At 40.6% G+C, this 21,943-nt stretch overlaps 1 protein-coding gene across 2 annotated transcripts; it reads left to right on the forward strand.

The window, feature by feature from the left end:
- The first annotated feature begins 3,776 nt into the window (after positions 1–3,776).
- On the forward strand, positions 3,777–18,317 carry LOC145354686 (neuronal pentraxin-2-like). Of its 2 annotated transcripts, none has more exons than XM_080206127.1 (6): positions 3,777–4,351; positions 9,887–10,103; positions 11,252–11,496; positions 14,522–14,701; positions 16,881–17,096; positions 17,464–18,317. In XM_080206127.1, the coding sequence occupies exons 1-6, from the start codon at positions 3,824–3,826 to the stop codon at positions 17,503–17,505; spliced, it is 1,428 nt and encodes a 475-aa protein (XP_080062253.1). In that variant the 5' UTR covers positions 3,777–3,823; the 3' UTR covers positions 17,506–18,317. The 2 variants fall into 2 exon arrangements, with proteins under 2 accessions (XP_080062253.1, XP_080062254.1); XM_080206128.1 differs by having other exon boundaries at positions 3,777–4,324.
- Positions 18,318–21,943: the final 3,626 nt, after the last annotated feature.

Consider the following 21,943-nt stretch of genomic DNA (forward strand, 5'->3'; position numbering starts at 1 on the left):
TGTAACACTTTTGGAGGTGCCATCAATTTCTGCCCTCTCAGATGGACATAAAAGATCTCATGGTGTTTCTCTAAGAGGAACAAAGATTGTCCTCCCTGTTGTCTCAGCCAATATTTATCCCTCGCCCAATACCACTTCAAAAAATAGAGCATCTGGTCATTGCTGTTTATGGGAGATTGGTGCGCATAGAATATTTGTCACTTTTCCTATGCTACAACAGTGGCTATTCCATAAAAGTGCTTCAGTTGAGACATTTTGAGGTCATATAAGGTGATACATGAATGGCAAGATGTCTGCTGGGCTAAGCACAATCTCAAGAATCTGGAAAGAAGACAAAAAGGAGTTTTGTGACTCCAGGGATAGCACTATTAAACTAGTGGAATAGCAATAATCTAGTAACAAAGGACAGTTATGAGGAAGAGAGCCACTTATACAGAACAAATTTTATTTTTCTGTATTTGGTCACTTTGGAATGATTAGTATATGCTAAGGTTATATTGTTAGCTATGTTTTTGCTCAGCTGTAGATTCTTGTCCCTGACCTTTCTTCAATTAAATTACAAATATACCTCTGCAACTGTGAAGGCCAGCAAAACATGCTGCAAATGCAGGCTAGGCAGCATCTGTGGAGAAAACAGATAGCTTAATGTTATGGAGTTATTTTGGAGAATTGAATGAATGGGGCTTGGCCACTTGGGACTATCACTTCATTTATTTTAAGAGCATGCCCCAGGGGCACATAGTCATCATAGCCAAGAGCACATGTTTACTAGCCTTTCTATGTCCTTTTGAAGTCTATTACTATCTTCTTCACAGTTCACAATGCTTGCAAGTGTTTTCATTTTCAAATTTTAATTTGCACTATAACACCAAAGTCTATGTTATCAAAGCAGTGGTCCTGACATTGACTCCTAGAGAACCTCACTTTATGCCTTTCCCCAGACGGATAAAAATAACTGTTTACTGCTAGTTTCTGTTTCTTGTCACTCAGCTGTCTTAGTATCCAGGCTGCCACTGATAGTTTAATTCTATGGGCTTCAAGTTTTCTGATAATTTGCTGGACTTCAAAGTTATAGAGGATTTTTGTCATTTATTTGCAGAAAGGTTCAGAGACAAGAATCTACAACTGAGCAAAAACATAGCTGATAAGCACATTATCAAACACTTTTTGGGAGTGCATGCTTAAAGTTTAAAGTTTATTAATTAATGTCGCAAGTAGGCTTGCATTAAAACTGCAACGCGATTACTGTGAAAATCCCCTAGTCACCACATACCAGTGCCTGTTTGGGTACAATGAGGGAGAATTTTAACATGGCCAATGCACCTAACCAGCACATCTTTTGGACTGTGGGAGAAGCCAAAGCACCCAGAGAAAACCCAAGCAGACATGGGAGAACGTGCAGACTCCACACAGACAGTGACCTAAGCTGGGAATCAAATCCAGGTCCCCGGCGCTTTGAGGCATCAGTGCCAACCACTGCCATCGTGGCACTCTACATGATATCAACTACATTACCCACATTCATCCTCTCTGTTACTTCATTGAAAAGCTCAAATTAGTTAATCAAGATTTTCCCTTAATCTATTTACAATGGCTTTTCTTAGTTAATTCAAATTTATTCTTGTAATGGTTAATCTTGTCCTGGATTGTTATTGACATTACCACTACTGAGGTTAAACTGACTGGCCTTTAATTACTTGGTTTAATATTGCATCCTTTTTGAACAAGGTGTAACATTTGAAATTCTCCAGTCTTCTGGCACCACTCATTTATCTAAGGAGGATTGGAAGTTTATGGTTGGTGCCTCTGCAATTTCCACTCTCACTTCCCCCAGTATCCTCATTCTGTCCTGGTACCTTTTCAACATTTAAGCACTGATACCTATTCAATACTCACTTCTTATCAATTTTAAAGCCAAGTGTCTTAATTACCTTATCTTTCACCAAGACTTATGCAACATCTTCTTCCTTGGTAAAGACAGGTGCAAAAGTATTCATTTAATCCTTTAGCTATGCCCCTGCCTCCATGTTTAAATTCATACTTCAGTCAGCCTAATTGGCCACAATTCTCCTTTCATCATCTTTCTAATATTCATATGCCTATAGACGTTTTGATTCCAATTTATGATAGCTGCCAATATCTCCTCATAGTTTCTTCTTGCTACTGCTTTTTTCCCTTCCTTTCTGAACTTTCAATATTCATTTCACTTCCCACTTTTATTATGAACCTGACATCTGTTCATTCTTACATGTCCATTCCGATTTTGTCACAATCATTACCTCTTTCATCATTTGGGAAGCTCTGGCTTTTTTTTCCTACCTTTCCCCTTCATTGGGAATGTACCTCAACTATACCCAAAACATCTCCTCATTAATTACAGCCTATTGCTCAATTACAAATTTGCCACCAATCTTTGATTTCAATTTACTTGGGCCAAATCCATTCTCACCCCATTGACATTTGCCTCATCCAATTAACTATTTCTTTCACTGTGGCATGCTCCTTATCCTTTTCCATAGCTAATCTAATTGTTATGATATTATGATCACTATTCCCCAAATGTTCCCCACCTCTCCCCACACTTGATCCATGTCTCCCACATCATTTCCCAGAACCAGATTCAGCAATGCCTCCTTCCTGTTGGACTGGAAACACGCTGATCATGCATTAGAAATCCTCTCTGCTATATGCCATATAGACCTATGACCGTGTATCCAAATTCCCGTCCAACTCGATTTTCAAGTTTGCTGACGACATCAACATAGAGGGTTGGATCTCAAACAATGACAAGACAGTGTACAGGAATGAGATAGAGAACCTGGTGAATTGGTGCAACAACAAGTCTCTCCCTCAATGTGAACAAAATGAAGGAGATAGTCATCGACTTCAGGAAGCCTAGTGGAGAACATGCCCCTGTCTACATCAATGGGGACAGCTTCTTCCCTGCTACCATCAGACTTTTGAATGGACCTACCTCGCACTAAACTGATCTTTCTCTACATCCTAAACTTGACTGTAACACTATATTCTGCATCTTTCCTTTCCTTCTCTATGAACCGTATGCCTTGCCTGTAAAGCATGCAAGAAACAATACTTTTCAGTGTATACTGATACACGTGACAATAATAAATCAAATCAAATCCCCCCGCTCTATGTCCTTTGCATCATATGTATTCCAGTTTATATTAAAATAACTGAAGTTAGCACTACTTTATAATTCTTGCATCAATAATTTCCTTGCAAATTCATCCCTCAATTTCTTCCCTGCAATAAGAAGCTTACGGCATATACCCAGTAGTGTAATGGTATACCAATCGTTCTTAGCTCGAGCTAATACATAGTAATTCACCAGGTAATCTTTACCTGGGTAAATGGACCGAGTGGGGATTGACTCATCAGGTAATCTTTCCAAACAGATCGTTAACCTATTTTTATTGAACGCCCAGGTGTGAAATTTTCATCAGTTCCATGTCATTCAATGATGATGCAAGTGGAGATAAGTGGGGAATGAAAATGAAGCGATGATGAGTGAACAGGTATTGATTTTGCTCGGAACTGGAGCGGAGGCTTTCTACCCCTCGCCCCCCTCCCCGGCTCCCCCCACCCCGCCTGTTTGGATATTGCTACATGAGGGATGTGGAAACCGACACAGGGGCGGAGCTGCAACTATCCGGATCTCGCTCATTGCTGGGAGGCCAGCTGACGCAAAATCTTTTCCCACCAATAAATAGGCGCGGATGAAGGCGGCAAGAGCATTAATCGGCTTTGTAGTCTGGTGGCACCGCCAGTTGCAACCCTCTCCCATCGCAGTTCACTTATTCCCATGGCCGGGCGGAATAGCCGCATCTCTCGGAACTACCTTGTCTCCACGACCATCATGCTGCTTCTGCTGGCTGCCGGCGCCCTTCTCGTTACCGGCATCAGCTCCACGGCACCCGGGCAAGACTCAAAAGCCACTCGCTTCGTCTGCACCTCCATACCGTTAGATGCGGACCCCACATGCCCAGTCCCAGCCGTGCCCGTCCAGGTTCACACGCCCCAGGAGCAGGACCTCCGCGCCACGGTGATGCACCTGAGGGAGACCATCCTGCAGCAGAAGGAGACCATGGGCAACCAGAAGGAGACCATCAAGGAACTGACCAGCAAGCTGACCAGGTGTGAGAGCGCCCAACTGGAAACCAAGTACAAGGGAAACCGGAGGAAACAGTATGACAGAACGAATGGCAAAGATACCATGGGCGACCTCCCCCGAGACCACAGCGAAGTGGTCGATCACCTGGGTCGAACTATACAAGCGCTGAAGGATAGACTCGGGAGCCTGGAGGTAAGCTCAACAACTCCAAACCCACAGGTAAAGACATGTGAGAGTTGTCAACCCACATCTCTTACCGTTTTATTCTATTCCTTTCGTATGCCAAGGATTTTGTGAGTGTTCTGATGTGCTCCAGCTTCGGTCGACAATAATATTTAGGCTCTTTGAATCAGCTGAGGGTCGGAGTTTGTATCACATATAGAGAGTCAGGCTGGGAGAACTTCAGCAATTGGGCAGGAACGATGATTACCACTCAGTTGGATGATTTCCCTTTCAGGCTTTGGCAGGCTTTTTTTCATTCAGACATTGTTGCATTCTCGGCGGCTGTCCCCCGTGCTGAACCGAGCAAGCCCACCCAGAGGCAATGATCGGTGCTGAACTGAGCAAACCCACTCAGAGGCATTGACCGGAGCTGCCTCGGGGGGGGTTAACTGAGCAACCCGCCCAGAGGCAATGACAGGAGCTGTCTCTGGTGCTGAACAGAGCAAATCCACCCAGCGGCAAAAACCGGAGCTGTCCCGGTGCTGAACTGAGCAAACCCGCCCAGAGGCAATAATCCGAGATGTCTCAGGTGCTGAGTTGACCAAATCCGCCCAGAGGCGATGGCTGGAGCTGTCTCGGGTGCTGAACTGACCAAACCCGCCCAGAGGCAATGAACGGAACTGCCCCGGGTGCAGAACTGACCAAATCCGCCCAGAGGCAATGGCCGAAGTTGTCTCGGGTGCTGAACTGAGCAAACCTGCCCAGAGGCAATGACCGGAGCTGCCCCTGGTGCAGAACTGAGCAAACCCACCAAATGGCAACGACCGGAGCTGTCCCCGATGCGGAATCTCCAGATGTGTGAACTAAAACCCATCTCCTCTTGCGGCGCTCATCTTGTTTTTAAAGTAATTGTTGATACCACGGCAGTTCAAACTGCGTTGGACCAGGGTAGCACTGGATTTTCACAGAGCCTTTTAGCATATGTTGGATAATAATCAGACTGAACCCGATAATGGCTAGAGTTCAAGGTATAATCTCTGTGTTAGGATGTAATATAGTGTTCTTTTTAAAACAAAATCCGTTTAGTTTTGTGAATAGGACGAAGCAAAGAAAGAGAAAATAGATGTGTTCTTCTTTCAACTTCTTGACTGATAAAAGATTTCTGTTTGAGGCACTTTCAGATACAAAGGTCATGTTTGCCAATGACACAGATGGGACTGAGTATCAACAGTGACATACTCTGACCCAACAAGTATCATCAATTGACGCGTCTCTTTAAACTGAACAGAAAATCAGTCTGGTTTCGCACCTACATTGCAAATGAATCACCAATAACAATGCCAGCTAAAAAACTACTTGCTCTGGTTTTATAGAATCATAGAACCTTGTGGCAAAGAAGGAAGCCATTTGGCCCACTTTGAAAGAGCTATCCAATTAATCACATTCCTTGGTCTTTTCACCATAGTCTTGCAAATGATCTCCTCTTTAAGTATTTATCTGATTTGTTTCCACCAAACTTTCAGGCAGTGCAGTGTTGGATACATTATATTGTCCTGATATTATGGTAACTATTGTGCCAAACAATAGAACAAACCCGATTTGAACACAGTGAGCAACTGTTTCAGCACTAGACAAATAGTTTGGGATCAAGTCATTATCAATGGTGGAACTGCTCATATATGACATTTAGTTAATTGCAGTAACTGCCATGATAATCAAGTGAACAGCACTGGTTTGAAGAGGAAGGGTGAGTTAAATAAGTCTGTATTAATAATTTACTAGGAATCATTTATGTGTATTCCTTTGCAATGTAAAGGAACCCCAGGGTGCGATGGAGTGTGCGGGGGAGAGGGGGAGGTGTTGTGTGGGGGTGGGCATTGGTATCGTAATAGGGAGAGAAGATGGTGGTGAAACAGTTTAGCTGAGTTCAACCGGAGGAGTGGGGTTGATTAGGAATCAAAGAAGGGATATAAAAATAGAGGTGGGGGCATGGCTGAGATATCAATTGAGTACTTTGCTCCAAATATACCAGGAAATAAGGTGCCATGCAGGCCATGATGAAAGAGGAAGTAATTCAAACACTTGTATGTTTAAATTTTCTTTTCATTCATTCATGGGACATGGGCGTCACTGGCTGGCCAGCATTTATTGTCCATCCTCAGTTGCCTTGGGAAAGTGGTGGTGACCTTCTAGATGGAAGTGGTCGTGGTTGGTGAAATGGGTGGACAAGTGACATATAGAATTTAATGCAGATAAATGTGAAATAATAATTTTGGTAGGGAGAATGTGGAGAGACAATATAAAATAAAGGATACAATTCAAAAGGAAGTTCAAAACAGAAGGAAGTTGATGCATATTTACATAAATTATTGAAAGTGGTGAGGCAGGTTGAGAGCAGTTAACAAAGAAAAGGCATCATGGACTTTATCAATTGGGGCATGGAGCACAAGACCAAGAAGGTTATGTTTTATATATACAAAAAGTTGTTCTGCCTCAATGTGTATATTAAATCTATTAGTCCTGGAAACCAGACTTTAAGAAGAATGTGAAGATATTGGAGCGGGTTAGAAAACCATGAGAATGGTCCCATTGTTTAGGAATTTCAGTTATGTCAAAAAATTGAAAAAGTTGGGGCTGTTCTTCTTGGGGAAGAGAAAGGGGAGTAGAGTTTAATAGAGGTATTCAAAATCATGAGACACCTGGACAGAGTAGAAAGACAAAAATTGTTCTCATTCGGGGAAGGTTTGAGGAATAGATCAAAGTCAATTGGCAAATTAAGCAATGGTAACACGAAGAAAAACTTTTCTATGCATCAAATGATTAAGATTCAGAATTCACTACCAGAGAGTGTGATGATGGAAGGTTCAATTGATCAATTCAAGAGGGAATTAGATAATTTTCTGAAAAGGAAGAATGTGCAGGGCTATGGGGAAGAGTGACACTAGATGAATTGCTCCTACATGGAGCCACCACAGCACAATGAGGCAAATGACTTTTTCTGTGTGGTAATCATTCCATGATTCTGTGAACTAGGAAAGCAATACTTCTAAATTTTTGGAATACATAAAATGAGTCAATGGCCTTTCTTTTTTGGTTAGAATGATGCTTAATTAAATCAACTAAATATATAAAAATGTTTTACTTTGCAACATTAAAGAAGAGTTCTGTTAATATCAAATAACAGGAATTATTTAATATTAACATCTGTGCTGTGTTATCAGTTATTGTCATTATAATGCTTTAGTTCCTATGGCTCTAACTTGGAAGGATTATTGATTCTGAATCTATTGGGCCCTTGTGACACTTGCTGTTGATGCCAAACTACTTCAGATTAATTTGTGCATCTTCATTAACTGTAATCCAGTATCCTCACAGTAGACAGTTTTTTAATGAACCCAAGCGTTATTTCAGTCAAGTCAACACAAAAAATAATCACACTTGATCCAAATGAGGCACACATAGATGGTAATTGAACTGAATTATTTGGCCTTTGTTTTAATGGCCAGATGGTCGCACTCAGGCTCGACAAGGCCTTAAATAGCACATTGCAATATACTAGAAGATATAGTAAAAAAGTCATTCTGTTTTAATTAGTTATGATAAGTAAATTTCCCAATTAGTCAATTAATTAGTGTGAGACTAGTATTACCAACAACCTATGAGTCCATAATTTTTTTGTTGCAATAACATTTGTTCCATTCAGCTTTGTGCAAAAATAAGATGTGGCTCATTGTAATCAGGACCAACGCTTAGATACTTCATCTCCAAATCCATTATATAAATTCTATTTCATGGTTGGATATAAAAGACAATTTTAGCAGAATGCAGTACAGTCTTTGCCTATTAGCATATTCATTCACTTTTAATCCAATAGTTCCTATTCTAAATTGTATTTTAATCAGAGAATGACAGTCCCGACAATTGTTTCATTCTTTATAAACATTAAATGTGGCATCTTCAAAAAGATTGGACATTTCAGTAGTATGTTGTGATTAAATTATTTGTACAGGTGTCTTTCTGATATGAGTCTAATGTTTATTAATAATTTCTTGAACAGATGTGACAATGTTCTTGATTTAACTGAATTTAAATAAGTTCTCCAACTTTACTTCCACGCCCGCCCTGTCACATAAAATGGAAATTATAGCTTTTCCTTTTAATCTTGATGCTGTTTTATATAATGTTGCCTGCAGCATTTATAATGTGCTTTATTTTTGTTACATAGTTCATGTAGCTGCTCTGTATTATTGTGGCTTACTAACTAATGCTATGTATCATTCCATTCAATTTAACGTTGACACAATTACAGTGTGGAATTTGAGAATATGCTGGAAAGATTACTTTTTTACTGGAACTTGAACACAATCAAATAATAAATTATTTTTAAGATGTACAGTTTCAGCACTATGCAAAAATAAAACATTCATCACCAGCATTCACATAACCTAAGCACCAAGTTCTCCTAAACTTAATCTAGAATAGACTAATTTACTCCATTTTAAAACTGTACTTGGCCCATGTACTGACCTCTGCAACCCCTTTACTTCATGGGATTCACTACATTAAGGGCAGTCTTGTACACTGAATAGTTTTGTGATCAACCAAGCATGTTATGGAGAGAAATCTGGAAACCAAATGACAGAGGATAATTTAACTTCAATGGATTAAGTGTTCTATTAATGCTTTAATCCAATAAAAGATAGTATGATTTAACCACTCACATCCTTTCAACTAATGATATAAATTTGAATTTGTTTAATATTAGCAAACCAGAGTTTAGCTTGTCTACATCAAAATGTTTTGCCCACTGATTTAATTAATTTTGAACTGATGAATGCCTCCATGCAATATAGTCTCATTAAGTATTAGCATTTGGAAATCAGACTATGTAATTTTAAGTTCTTTAACAATTATAGAACTGGCATAAAAGTCATTTTAATAGAACAGAAACATTCAACTGTTCCATGATATGAAACAAAAGCTGGTGCCTGGCAATTAGCAACAACAGGGGTGGGGAAATAACTGGAGTCAATAAGGGAACATGCAAACTCTTCACAACAACATTCCAAGAGGACAGATCACTAAGGTGAAAAATAGAATATCATATGTTATTACAGAGACAGCCTATTCAATGTACAACACACTCCCAGCCTGCAGTTATTCCCCATGCAATACATTTCCCAACCCTTGCACTGTCCAGGGATTTTTAAGGAATTATCTGGAGGGTCGCCTGCAAAATACTGATGGCCTTCCAGGAATCTTCTGCAAATATTGATATATTCTGTGTATCCTAAATTCCAGAAGTGTTAACTACCTAGAAGAAAATAATGCTGACGTAGTAACTGATTTTTAATATTGTTATGTTGCAGCAATAGAAATAATCCATTGCTAAGTCAATAAATAGATAAATCTGATGACTTCACAGACCTCTCTCAGGATGATGACTTTGGTTTGAAAATTTATGAGCTAGATGATAATGAAAGTACAGAACATATCAATGTGTATTCGGTTAGTAAGTGAATCTATGCTTCAAAGCTTATTGCTCATGGTTCAGTTCATAGTACTTATGGTCTGTGTTTTATTTTGCAACAGCAACAGACACGCCCCAATCTTTCCAACCATGCTTTCCCCAGTGACATCCGCGAACAGCTTCAGCGAAAGTTGGGGGATTTGGAAAGTCAACTGCTAAACAAAGTCTCTGAGCTCGAGGATGAGAAATACATTCTTCTGAATGAGACTGCAGCCCACCGTTACAAGACAGAATCTGCTCTCAATGCCTTGCATGAAAGGGTTACTGAGTTAGAGAAAGGTATTGATTGATCAAAGTTACTGGAATATCCATCTTGAATCAATGACTTCTGGTTATTTTAGAATAATGCTTATTTAGATTATGAAAAATGAAATGCAATCTACCTTGATATGATTATTGTAAAATTGCCCTTCTAGGTATTATTTTTATCATCTTCAATCAGTTACTGATTTACACTTAAATCAGAGATCCCAATTTACTAATTGTGCTAATTCACTGTACTGCAGATCCAAACATTTGAAATTGTTCCAAGTCTTATTTGTGAACTGTTATTCACATATTAATTATGTGACTAAGGTAATCTTGAAATTCACACCCATGAACTAAAAGCTTTAATAGAATGTAGTCTATCATAATTTATTTGTAGTTTTGGTTCAGTGCCTAGTACTGCTTGAGTTTGTGGGTTCAAGTTTAGTTCCCAAGTCTTGAACACACAATCTAGGTCAACACTCCACTGCGATATTGAGGGTGTGCTTCATTGCTGGAGGTATCACCTTTCAGATGAAATATTAACCTGACATCCAGTCTGCCCTCTCAGGTGGAAATAAAAATCCTACAGCACTATTTAGAAGAAAAACAGATGAGTTATGCCTTGGTTGCCTGACCAATATTTGCCCCTCAAGCAACATGACAAAAAGTACATCATCTGGTCCTTGTCAAATCTTGCTGTGCACAAATTGACTGCCACCTTTCCTACATTACAACAGCAGCTACACTTCAAAAGTATTTTGTTAACAGCAAAATGCTTTGGATGTCCTGACGTTGTGAAAGGGTTTGTTTGAGTGTCAGTTCTTTCGTTAGAAGGCTGCAACATGACCACTTCAAATCACCAAACCTTAGCTTGTCAAGTAATTCCACTGGCTTAAGTGCATGAATTAATATCCCCATGCTCTCTAGTATTATACAGACCTGACCTTGAAGTAGTAATCAGCAAGTAAAATGGCTTGGCACAAAAAAAGACAATTCTTTTAATAATGGTATCAGATGTTCCTGATCAAATATCTAAAAAATCTTAAAGTTACAAATATTTGGTAAATAATTCTTCAGAAATGCTGCTTTTACATTTCAGAATCTTCACAAAATATCCTATTTCATTTATATCTGACAAATAAAAGGTTTATTTTTTAATCTTTTTTTGTGCCCAATAGAGAGCAATGGCTTTAAGTCACCCGATGATTTCAAGGTGGCACTACCATTGCGAACTAATTACCTATTTGCCAGAATAAAGAAGAGTCTCCCTGAGATGTACGCCTTCACTGTGTCTATGTGGATTCGGTCCAGGGCATCGTCCGGTATTGGAACACCCTTCTCGTATGCCGTGGCTGGACAAGCGAATGAAATTGTGCTCATTGAATGGGGAAAAAATCCAATTGAACTACTTATTAATGACAAAGTATGTATCATGTCTTCCGTATGGCACAAACAAATAGTTGTTCGTATATTGACTGAACAGTGTGGTGGATGCTGGGACAGTGAGTAAATTTAAGAAGGAGTTAGACAGATTTTTAATTAGTAATAAGTTGAAGGGTTATGGGGACCAGGCAGGAAAATGGGGATGAGGAGCATATCAGCCATGATCCAATGGCAGAGCTGATTCGATGGGCCGAATGGTCTAATTCTGCTCCTATATCTTATGAACTTATGAATTTACATGCGTCAAAATATATTTGAGAGATGGATTGCTGTTTTTAGTTAAACATTTCGTTGCCATTTTGAAACATGGGCCAAAAAGTTTTCATTTTTGTGAATAGATTATGTAGAGGAAGATACAATTCCGATTCCAGCCATTGTTCCTAAGCTTCTCTGCTTTGCTATTTCATTTTTTTCTCCACCTTCAAAACTTCATCATAATGTTTGCCCTGCACTTCATCATTGTCTTCTACCCTTACTCTGAATCTGCCCTTTGTAATGCATGTTGAGAATTCCACTAGGTGATGTGAACTATCTAAGCTATTGGAGATGTCTAGATTTCGAGGGTAATGATTTGAAAGTGGGATGGCGATTGTTATGCAGTCCTTCATATGGGAGAGTTGGAATGGTTGGTAGTTGCTCTTTTTAACCTCACGTTTTTGTCCTTTAAACGTCATAAGCAAACTTCACATCTGATACCAGACAATGAACTAAATACTGCCAAATTCTTCAGCTCTGTCAGCTCATAGTTTTTTATGGACTATTTGGACCATTTTTGATACCCTTTCTCCTGTGTATGTTGTAACTGTTATTGAGTTGTCAACTCCAGCTGGTTTGCCCAAATGATCATACTTGATGGTTGGGAAGACCCAAGCCATTGTTAATAGTCCTTGCCACATGCTCAGTCCCTTAGCTACCAACTCCATCCCACAATGTGGCCATTATCTGAGACTCAGCCAGATTATTCACAACCTTTGCAACTTATTTGACCCTCAAATGATCCGAAATCCACTCCATCACCAACACTACCTAGCTCCACCTCTGTAATATCAACTGTAATATGGTTCCACCATATCTATTCAGCTGTTGCTGAAACCCTCAGCTATGCCTCTGTAATGGTACTGGTTGATTCTAACACTCTTGTGGATGTCCACCCACCTTATACTTTCCGTAAAGTTGAATTCACAATCACCCAGGTCCTGTGCTTTGCTCCCAGTTTGGCAACACCTTGAATTTAAAACTCTCAAAACTAGTTTGAGTTTTCAAACTCCAAACCTTCTTACTTTCCTATCTCTATCACATCCTGCAGCCCCACAACCCTCTAAGATCTCACACTGCTTCTGGCCTCTTGAACATTCCCAGTTTTCTCTCCCTAAGATAGGTGGAAAGGTAAGTTATGAGAGGGATACAAACAGTTTACAAAGAAATATTGATAGGTTAAATAGGTGGGCAAATGAAGTATGATGTGGGAAAGTGTGAAATTATTCATTTTGGAAGGAAGAACAAAAGAGCAGAGTATTATTTAAATGGGAAAAAAACAGCAGAAAGCTGCAACACAAAGGGACTTGGAGGTGCTTGTATATGAAATACAGGAAGCTAAGCACACAGGTACAGCAGATAATCTGGAAGGCTAATGGAATGTTGGCCCTTATTTCAATGGAGTTGGAGTATGAGTAAGGAAGTCTTGCTGCAACTATAGAACGCACTGGTGAGACCAAACCGTGAGTCCCCTTATTTAAGAAAAGTTATTATGTCATTGGAGACAATTCAGAGAAAGTTCGCTAGGATGATCTCTGGTAAGGAGGGATTGTTTTATGAGGAAAGATTAAACAGCTTGGGACTCCTGGAATTTAGAAGAATGAGAGGTGATCTCATTGAAACATATAGAATTCTTAAGGGGCTTGACAAGGTAAATGCTGAGAGGATGTTTCCTCTCATGGGGGAGTCTAGGACTAGATGACAAAGTCTCAGAATAAAGGATGCCAATTTAAGAGTGAGTTGAGGAGGAATTTCTTCTCAGGGTTTTGAGTCTTTGGAACTTCTTGTCACAGAGTGCCATGGGGGCAGAGTCCTTGTGTGTATTTAAGGTTGAGATGGATAGATTTTTGATCAGTAAGAGAATTGCAGTTTACAGGGAAAGGGTAGGAAAGCGGATTGAGGAATGTCAGACCAGCCATTATCGTATTGAATGGCAGAGGGGCCGAATGGTCAGCTCCAGTTCCTATATCTTATGGCCTTTAAGTTCTCTGCTTCTCTAGCTAGCTCTCCTCCCCCTTTTCAAGATGCTTATTTAACCTCCACTTCTGTGACCATGCATTTGGTCATCTGCTCCAACATCTTCTTGGGTGACTCGGTGTCAAATTTGGTTTGAGAATGTCCCTGTGAAATGCTTTGAGCGTTTTACAATGTTAATAGAGCTTCTGTAAATGTAAGTAGTTGCTTTTTTGGATGTGTTTAATGCCTGAAACAGGCCATGAGTGCTGCTGGTTACTTGTTATTGTGGGGATCGGGGTTGGGTGCGGGGTGGGAGTGGAATCATGATAGTAATCAGGAGATTATCTTGTTAAGAAAGCTCCAGCCATTTGCCCACTTGGGTCGTTATTAAAACGGCAGCGAGGTCTCCAGGCCATCACTGGGATGCCATTGGCATGGATGTGCTTGCTGCCTCTAATTAAACATGGCAATTGATTGCACCAGCAGATTTCCAATCCAATTTAACAACCTTCTGCTTCCATATGAGATTTCTGCCATGTCAGGGTATTTAAAATAATTCCCTACCCAATGGACCAGCTACCCCCCTATCATGATTTACCATATTCCCCAAACCTCCACGTGTGACTATCATCTGGCAAGCGCATACAGGTTTCCAATATTCCAATTAGAAAATGCAGAAATCTGCTAACTTTTGCTCTGGAGCCATTTAGGCAACACAACCTATTTAACACAGCATGAAAATAAACCCTTGGGTGAATCATTCATTGACCTTATCCTAAGTATTTTGTCAACAGGTAGCTCAACTGCCCATAAATATTAATGATGGGAAGTGGCATCACATTTGTATAACATGGACCACCAGGGATGGCATGTGGGAGGCTTATCAAGATGGCCAATTGCGTGGCACAGGGGAGAACCTGGCGCCTTGGCATCCCATCAAAGCAGGTGGTGACCTGATCCTGGGACAGGAGCAGGTGAGTGCCACTGTATTTATGTTATAATGGTCTCCACATTCTGCCTTATGTTAGGGATGTAAGGATCAACAGAAATGCATAAATGTTATACATAATTCTGGAGAAAAGGCTTTTTAATAAAGATTTTACAGGAGAAAGTGTAGATTTATTTTTGATGGTAACATTATTGAATCAATAAATGAGCAATTTGAGGCAGGACGGGAGAATTTTCCCATTCTTCCCCCCACAGGAGTCGTAGTGGGCAAGGGGCGGACCATTGAAAGGTCCATTGATCTCAGGTGGGATTTTCCAGTTTCGAGGGAAGCGCGGCTGAAAAATCCCGTCCGACATGTAGGAAGTGTAATGCGCTTGGAAGATATAGGTAGATATGGCTCCCAAGGCTCTCCACCACTGTGGCTTTCCTCCCCTCATGTCTAGCAAGTGTGGGATAAACTCACTTGATGTCATTGAGAATGTAACATATACAGCAGATATCATAACCTTCTAGGACATAGTTTTTTGGATTTTTAGAAGGGTCTTGCAAAAGTTCCACATGCAAGACTTCTAATGAATCCAGGACAAAATATGGAGCTGGATACAAATTGAGTTAAAATATGAGACCGGGTGTGGATAATGGTTGAAGTGGAGTTAGTGTTAAATGGAGTCCTATAGAGTGTCAGTACTTGAATTCCAGTTGTATTTTTTGTTATTCATTCATGGCAAGTGGATATAACTGGTAAAGATATAATTTGCATTAATGGGCTAGTTATATAAGCCAAATGTAGGCAAATTTATTGCTTAAGAAGGAGATTAACAGAAGCAGTGATTGCAACAAAAAATACATTGGCTCAGTAACCGACCAAACAATTGGTAACTGCAACTTAACATATTTTTATTGAAAGCATTGTGTGTTGGCCAAAATATTTGCATCATATGCACATGTAACACTGAAGAAGCTTAATGTGGAAAGTTTGGAAAGAAGATGGTTGTTGGTGGATTTTGTCAATGTACGTGAATATTAAATGGATATGGATACACATCCATAATATTATTTCACATTATGCCATATAATGTACATTGAGAAGAATGTTTCCATTCGGACTGACACCGATTTTAAATAGCTTCCCAGGTAGGATAGCAGAGAAGAAGAAATGTGAGCAACAGTTGAACATTGCTGTAATGGACTCAAGGGGGAACTTTAACAGGACGTAGGAACAAGGGTAATAAGCAAAGGCAGGCGAATGGAGCTGAGTGCATATTAGTCATTACCTAAATGAATGGTGAAACAGATTCAAGGCACTAAGTGGCCTCCTCCTTTTCCTGTGAACTATTAGTGAATTCACATTGCCAAGAAACCCAAGACACAAACTCTCCTGATTTGGAACTCAAAGGCTGCAACGTGAAAGTCATAGCAATCAGGCATTTGTATTGAATGTTCTGCAGCAGTGATTTAGAACCATACAAAAGTTATGCTGTAGAAAAAGACCATTCGAGTCTGCCCGGCCAAAAAAAGAAACCAGCCTCTCATTTTAATCCTATTTCTCACCACCTGGTTTGTAGCCTTGTAGGTTATAGCACTTCAGATGAAGATCCAGTTATCTTTTTAAATGAGTTGAGCATTTCAGCCTCAACTACCAATTTAGGCAATGAATTCCCAGAGACACCCACCACCCTTTGGGTGAAAACATTTTCTCTCATGTCCCCTCTAATCCTTCTACCAATCATCTTAATTAACCCCTGGTAATTAACCCTTCAGTGAGGGGAAATATTTCTTTCTGTTAAACCCTTCAGCCTGTTCTAAGGAAAGCAACACTAGCCTATCCAATCTGTCCTCATAGCTGCAATTTTTGAGCCCGGACAACAATTTTGTAAATCTCTCCTGCATTCTCTCCAGAGCAATTATATCCTTCCTGTAATGTGGTTATCGGGACTGTATGGAAAGCTCCAGCTGTGGCCTAACAAATGTTTTGCACATTTCCATCATTACATCCCTCCTTTTGTATTCAATACCTCGCCCAATAAAGGAAAGCATTCCATATGCTTTCTCGATCACCTTTTTCACCTGTCCTGCCACCTTCAAGGATCTGCGGACATGTGCTCTATGGTCTTTCACTTCCTTGACCCGCCCTTAATACCTTCCCATTCATTGATTATTCCCTCGCTTTTTTTTACATTTGTATGTAATTTTGTTCTCCTCCAGGACACAGTGGGAGGCAGGTTCGATGCCTCGCAGGCATTTGTTGGAGAACTCAGCCACTTCAATATCTGGGACCGCATTCTCACCTCGGATGACATCAGAAGCATGGCCAACTGTTCTGCCAACCTGGCCGGCAACATCATTCCCTGGATTGACAACAATGTGGTTGTGAACGGCGGAGCCACAAAATTGCCACTGGAGACCTGCCAGGAGCGCTTGGTTAGTTCCTGATCACTGGTCAGGATTCACATAAGTGCCGCTTTCTTTTCGTACAGACAACTCTCTGTGATTATGGTTAATATTCTTTTTTCCCTGCTGAGTTTGCACTTGCTGGGAGGGAGCACTGAGTGTGGTATTTTATTTTGTGTCTTTAAAACTTAATAATGCTGTCAGCCATATATCATTAGGTAGCATGCTTGCCTGCGAGTCAGAGGGCCATGGGTTCGAGCCCCCACACTGGAGACTTGAACACAGAAAACCCAAGCTGACATTCTCAGTGCAGTATCGAAGAAATGCTGCACATGTGGAGGTACCATTTTTCAGGAGAGAGATTAATCTGAGGTCCTGTCTGCTTTCTCTACTGAAGGTAAAAGATCCTGTGGCCGTATTCGAAGATGAGCAGGGATGAAATCCCCTGTATCCTGGCGAATATTTATCCCTCAAGATACTTCACCAAAAAGTAGGCAATCTGGTTATTATCACATTGTTTGTGGGAACTTGCTGCACTCAAATTGGCTGACGTGTTTCCTACATTGTAATATTGACCACACTCCAGAAAAGATTTCATTGGTTGCAAAGCACAACGGGACATCTTGAAGTCACGAAAGGTGCTGTACAAATGTGAGTCCCTTTCTTCCTGGTGTGCAGAAGCATCTGGGAAGATATCACTGCCTGAAATGTTAACTTTTCTAATGCTGATTGACTTGTGTTGTGATGCACTTTCATCACCATGGCTCAGACTTTGCTGTGACGATGATTGTCACTGACTTTGAAGAAAGTTGCCCACAAAGATCCAGATCAGGTCTGGGTTTCTCCTTTCTCAATTCAAGTTTGAATCTGGCGCCTAGTCAAGGGGGTCTCCCAGTTTCCAGCAACAGCGATGTTGCAAAGCACAGTGAGCTTGCCAATCACGTTGAAGTATTTTCACAGACAGTAAGCCAGGAACTCAAAACGCACTTATTATCCTTCATTTTTAATTAGACTTTTCAAAAATCAAATTAAGGATTAGAACATATACACGGGATTAAGATAGAAGTTTAAATAACATTATTTAAAATATTACTTCAAGAATGTATGGAGATTATTTTATCATAATGGAAGAAACGTAACATTGAACCAACACAAAACTAGTCTTTCAAAGCCAGAGAGCCAATTTCTAGCAGCAATGAACTTGAAAATGAACCATTTAAAACCTAGTTATAACTCAGTAAGAAGTCCCACAACACCAGGTTAAAGTAAAACAGGTATATTTGGAATCATGAGTTTTTGCAGCGCTGCTCCTTCAGGAGCAGTGGTCCGAAAGCTTGTGATTCCAAATAAACCCGTTGGACTTTAACCTGGTGTTGTGAGGCTTCTTAATGTGCCCACTCCAGTCCAATTCTGGCATCTCCAGACATCATTGTTATAACTCATTCCACAAAGTGCAAATTTTTCAACTTTAATTGTGAGACTATTAGCAAAACCAGCCAAGTCTTGTTGGTTAAATAACTCTGACTAGATTGCGGACTGTGAAGACTTCAATATCTTACACTATAAGGAAGCATAAATCACTGACAGCAACTTCTGGATTTCCTCATTTAGCTATGTACATGTGGATTCCAGAAGTCATTGTAACTTTTTAGAGCTGGTGGCATAGTGGTATTGTTGCTGGACTACTAATGCAGAGACTAAGAGTAATGTTTTGGGGACCTGAGTTCGATTCCCACCATGGCAGATGATGAAATTTGAATTCAATAAAAATCTGGAATTAAGAGTCTAATGCTGGCCATGAAACTGTTGTTGATTGTCGTAAAAACCCCTTTGGTTCACTGATGTCCTTTAGGAAAGGAAATCTGCCGTCCTTAGCCGGTCTGGCCTACATGTGACTCCAGGGTTGCAGCAATGTGGTTAACTCTTAGATGTCCTCAGGGATGGGCAATAAGTGCTGGTCCAGCCTGCGATGCCCACATACCATGAATGAATAAAAAAGAGGAGTAATGATGGTGGGCATTGACACTTCTGCCATTGTTACGAATGTAAATTCCTCCTCTTTCTATTCTCATGAAGCAATCCTGCTTTCACATCACAAAAATTCAGCTGGGGGAAAAGAAAAGCTGCAGAAACATTCCTGCTGTGACATGTTCTCCGTTTTACAGTCAGTTGACCTTCCAGTACAGCCACAGGACAGATAGTTCAGCCAGATAACATAGCGCAACTTTTACATGCCATTGCTTTTATTCCTGATGTTGGAGGAAAGACAAGGTTTATTATTTTGTTGTATTAGTACTATTTCCTGAATAGATCTCATGGAATACAGAGTGAAGGGCAACCAGACATTTTATTTATTGGGATGACAACTCATAAGCTTCAACTAACAACTGAGGATCAGTGGATTTAAATGAGCTTTATTCTTGAGTTTGAATGGCTTTGTTAAACAATTTGTGCCAAAGATGCTTTATCCAGATTTCAGAGGAAATAAAGTACTTTGCTTTCTTTTTAAGATTGACATTCTTTGCTAGATGTAGGCTAGTTTGTCCCCTGTCCTTCAGATGTGACTTATTTTGTCTGTGTTGTTGCCAGCTCTTGGCAAACCCCCAGCGTCTCAGCCAAAAGACCACTCAGCACTGCAACCCCAGCATCTCACCCAAAAGGTCATTTTGCACTTACGAGCCAAGTCAATAAGTGAATGGTGGGCCATTCGACTTTGAAGGGCATCATGTGGACACCCAATCCTGTCCTTCAATGTGTGTTCTCAACTGGACCCAGAAGTCCTGGCTGACATGTCTTCATTCCCCCATTCCTCTAGCCTAGGTGCGGAGACCAATCCTAACATCCCCAGCGTTGTGTGTCATCAGTAAATCCAGCCCAGTTTCATCACTGAAAACCATAGGTCGGAATGTTATGGCCATACACACTGGTAGAATTTCCCCATCCTGTTGCAGTGAACGGAGATTTGGCTGGGTGCCAAATTCTTCGACCTCGCTGCAATGGGAGTGTGGTGTGAATGGCCAGTAAAATTATGCCCTTGGTTTCTGATCTCTGTGCTGTGAGTTTCCTTGCTGGGCCTTAAAGGAGCAGGGAGGTCAAATGGAAAGGGCTAGAAAGAGGCAAAGAGTGCCAGATGTATGTGTACTCAATGGGGCTGAAATTGAATCAGGTGCAAAATGAAAGAGTGGAGATATCAGCCTGCTAGAAAGCAGAGGGATGTTCAAAGGAGCTTTGATGCAACAACCTCTCCATTAAAAGGTCACCGCTGTTGATTAAAGAGGCTGGTTGGAATAAAACATGAACCTTCACAAGCAGTGCAGAAGGGATTGGGTTTAGGGTATTTCAGGCTCTTGGTTTTAGCTTACAAATTTTTCCAACCAGGTAAGATGCAAGGGCTTAGGAATAAAACATTCAGTGACTGGAACTTGGTAGAGCTGGTAGCAACTGAGAGTGTAGTCCTTTGGTGGGAACACAAAGTGGGTCACCAATAATCAGCTGGCAGTACCTTTCACAGTTCAGCAGATAGAAAAGCAACGTTGATGCGTCTTGGTAGTATTCCTGTCAGAGCTGTTCGTTCCCAATTCGATTGACCAGTCCACACTCCAGGATGGAATTAAATCCAAACATCAAAATTTAACAAGAAATAATATGCAGGGAATTAAATTCACTCTCCAGTTTTTTTTCTTCTTTCTCAAATTTTTCTGATAGCATCACGTGTCCATTTTATCTGAGTCTAGATGCTGGGTAATGTCAGGCTATTTGACTTTGTGAGGAGTCACGGCTAAACCCAATCCAGTTCTGAATGATATCCGCATGCGCACACCTTCCAATCCTGGTCACTGAGACATGGTAAGGAATGGAAACACTGCCATCAATGCAACATTTCCAGCTGATATATACACGGATTTGCCATTGGTGAATGAAGTAGTACAACCCCAGGAGAGGCCATTTACCCTTTAAAGGGAGTTCAATCCTTTAATTAACTAATTAGTACCAGCCCACACAAGATTAATCTGAGCAGCAAAAAGCAGTGCACGAATTGTAAAACACAGAAAGAGCTCACTTGGCTCATCGTGCTTTTCCTGCTCCTTCAAAAGAGCTATCTAATTAGTCCCAATCCTCTGCTCTTTCCCCATAGTTTGGGAATGTTTTTCTTTTCACAAATTAGTCTTATTCCCTTTTGGAACTCACCATGGATTCTGCTTCTACTGCACTTTCAGGCAGTGCACTTCAGATCACAAAACTCCATTAAATAAGAGAATTTATTTGATCGCCTCCTCTGGCTCTATTGGTGACCATCTTAAATCTGTGTTCCCTGCTTCCTGCCAGTGGAAATACTTTTCCCACGTTAGGATGTGAATAAGAAACACTAAATTCCCAGGATGTTCTGGACTGCTCAAAGGGGCCTAGATTTGTATCTTTAGGCTGGTTTCTGTGATATTTTCATTGAAACAGTCAGTGTGTGCTGCTGGGATGCAACTGTCGAATCAATGTTACATAGGCTGAAAACTGTTTTAATGGACAGGAATTTAACGTGAAATTATTAATTGATGCGTCTGCATTTGTGTCTAGTGCACATTATATTTCCCAAGACCTCCAGTGCATTTACAAAAGAAAGGGAGTTGTTTTGACTTTGAGTGGCGGTAGATAGCTGTGGTATACAATCTTACAGCGTAGAAGGAGGCCATTCAGCTCACTGTGCCTGTGCCAGCTCTTGGAAAATACCAACCCATTAGTCCTATACCCCTGGCTCTTTCTCCATGGCCTTGCAATGGAAAAGTTTTTCTACCACCCCCACCTCCCCCCAAGTATTTTGAAAGTTACTGTTGAATCTGCTTCCACTGCCTTTTCAGGTAGTATGCTCCAGTTCACAGCAACTC

Source organism: Carcharhinus amblyrhynchos, chromosome 18 (assembly GCF_965287045.1).
Source record: "Carcharhinus amblyrhynchos chromosome 18, sCarAmb.v2.hapA, whole genome shotgun sequence".
NCBI lineage: Eukaryota > Metazoa > Chordata > Chondrichthyes > Carcharhiniformes > Carcharhinidae > Carcharhinus > Carcharhinus amblyrhynchos.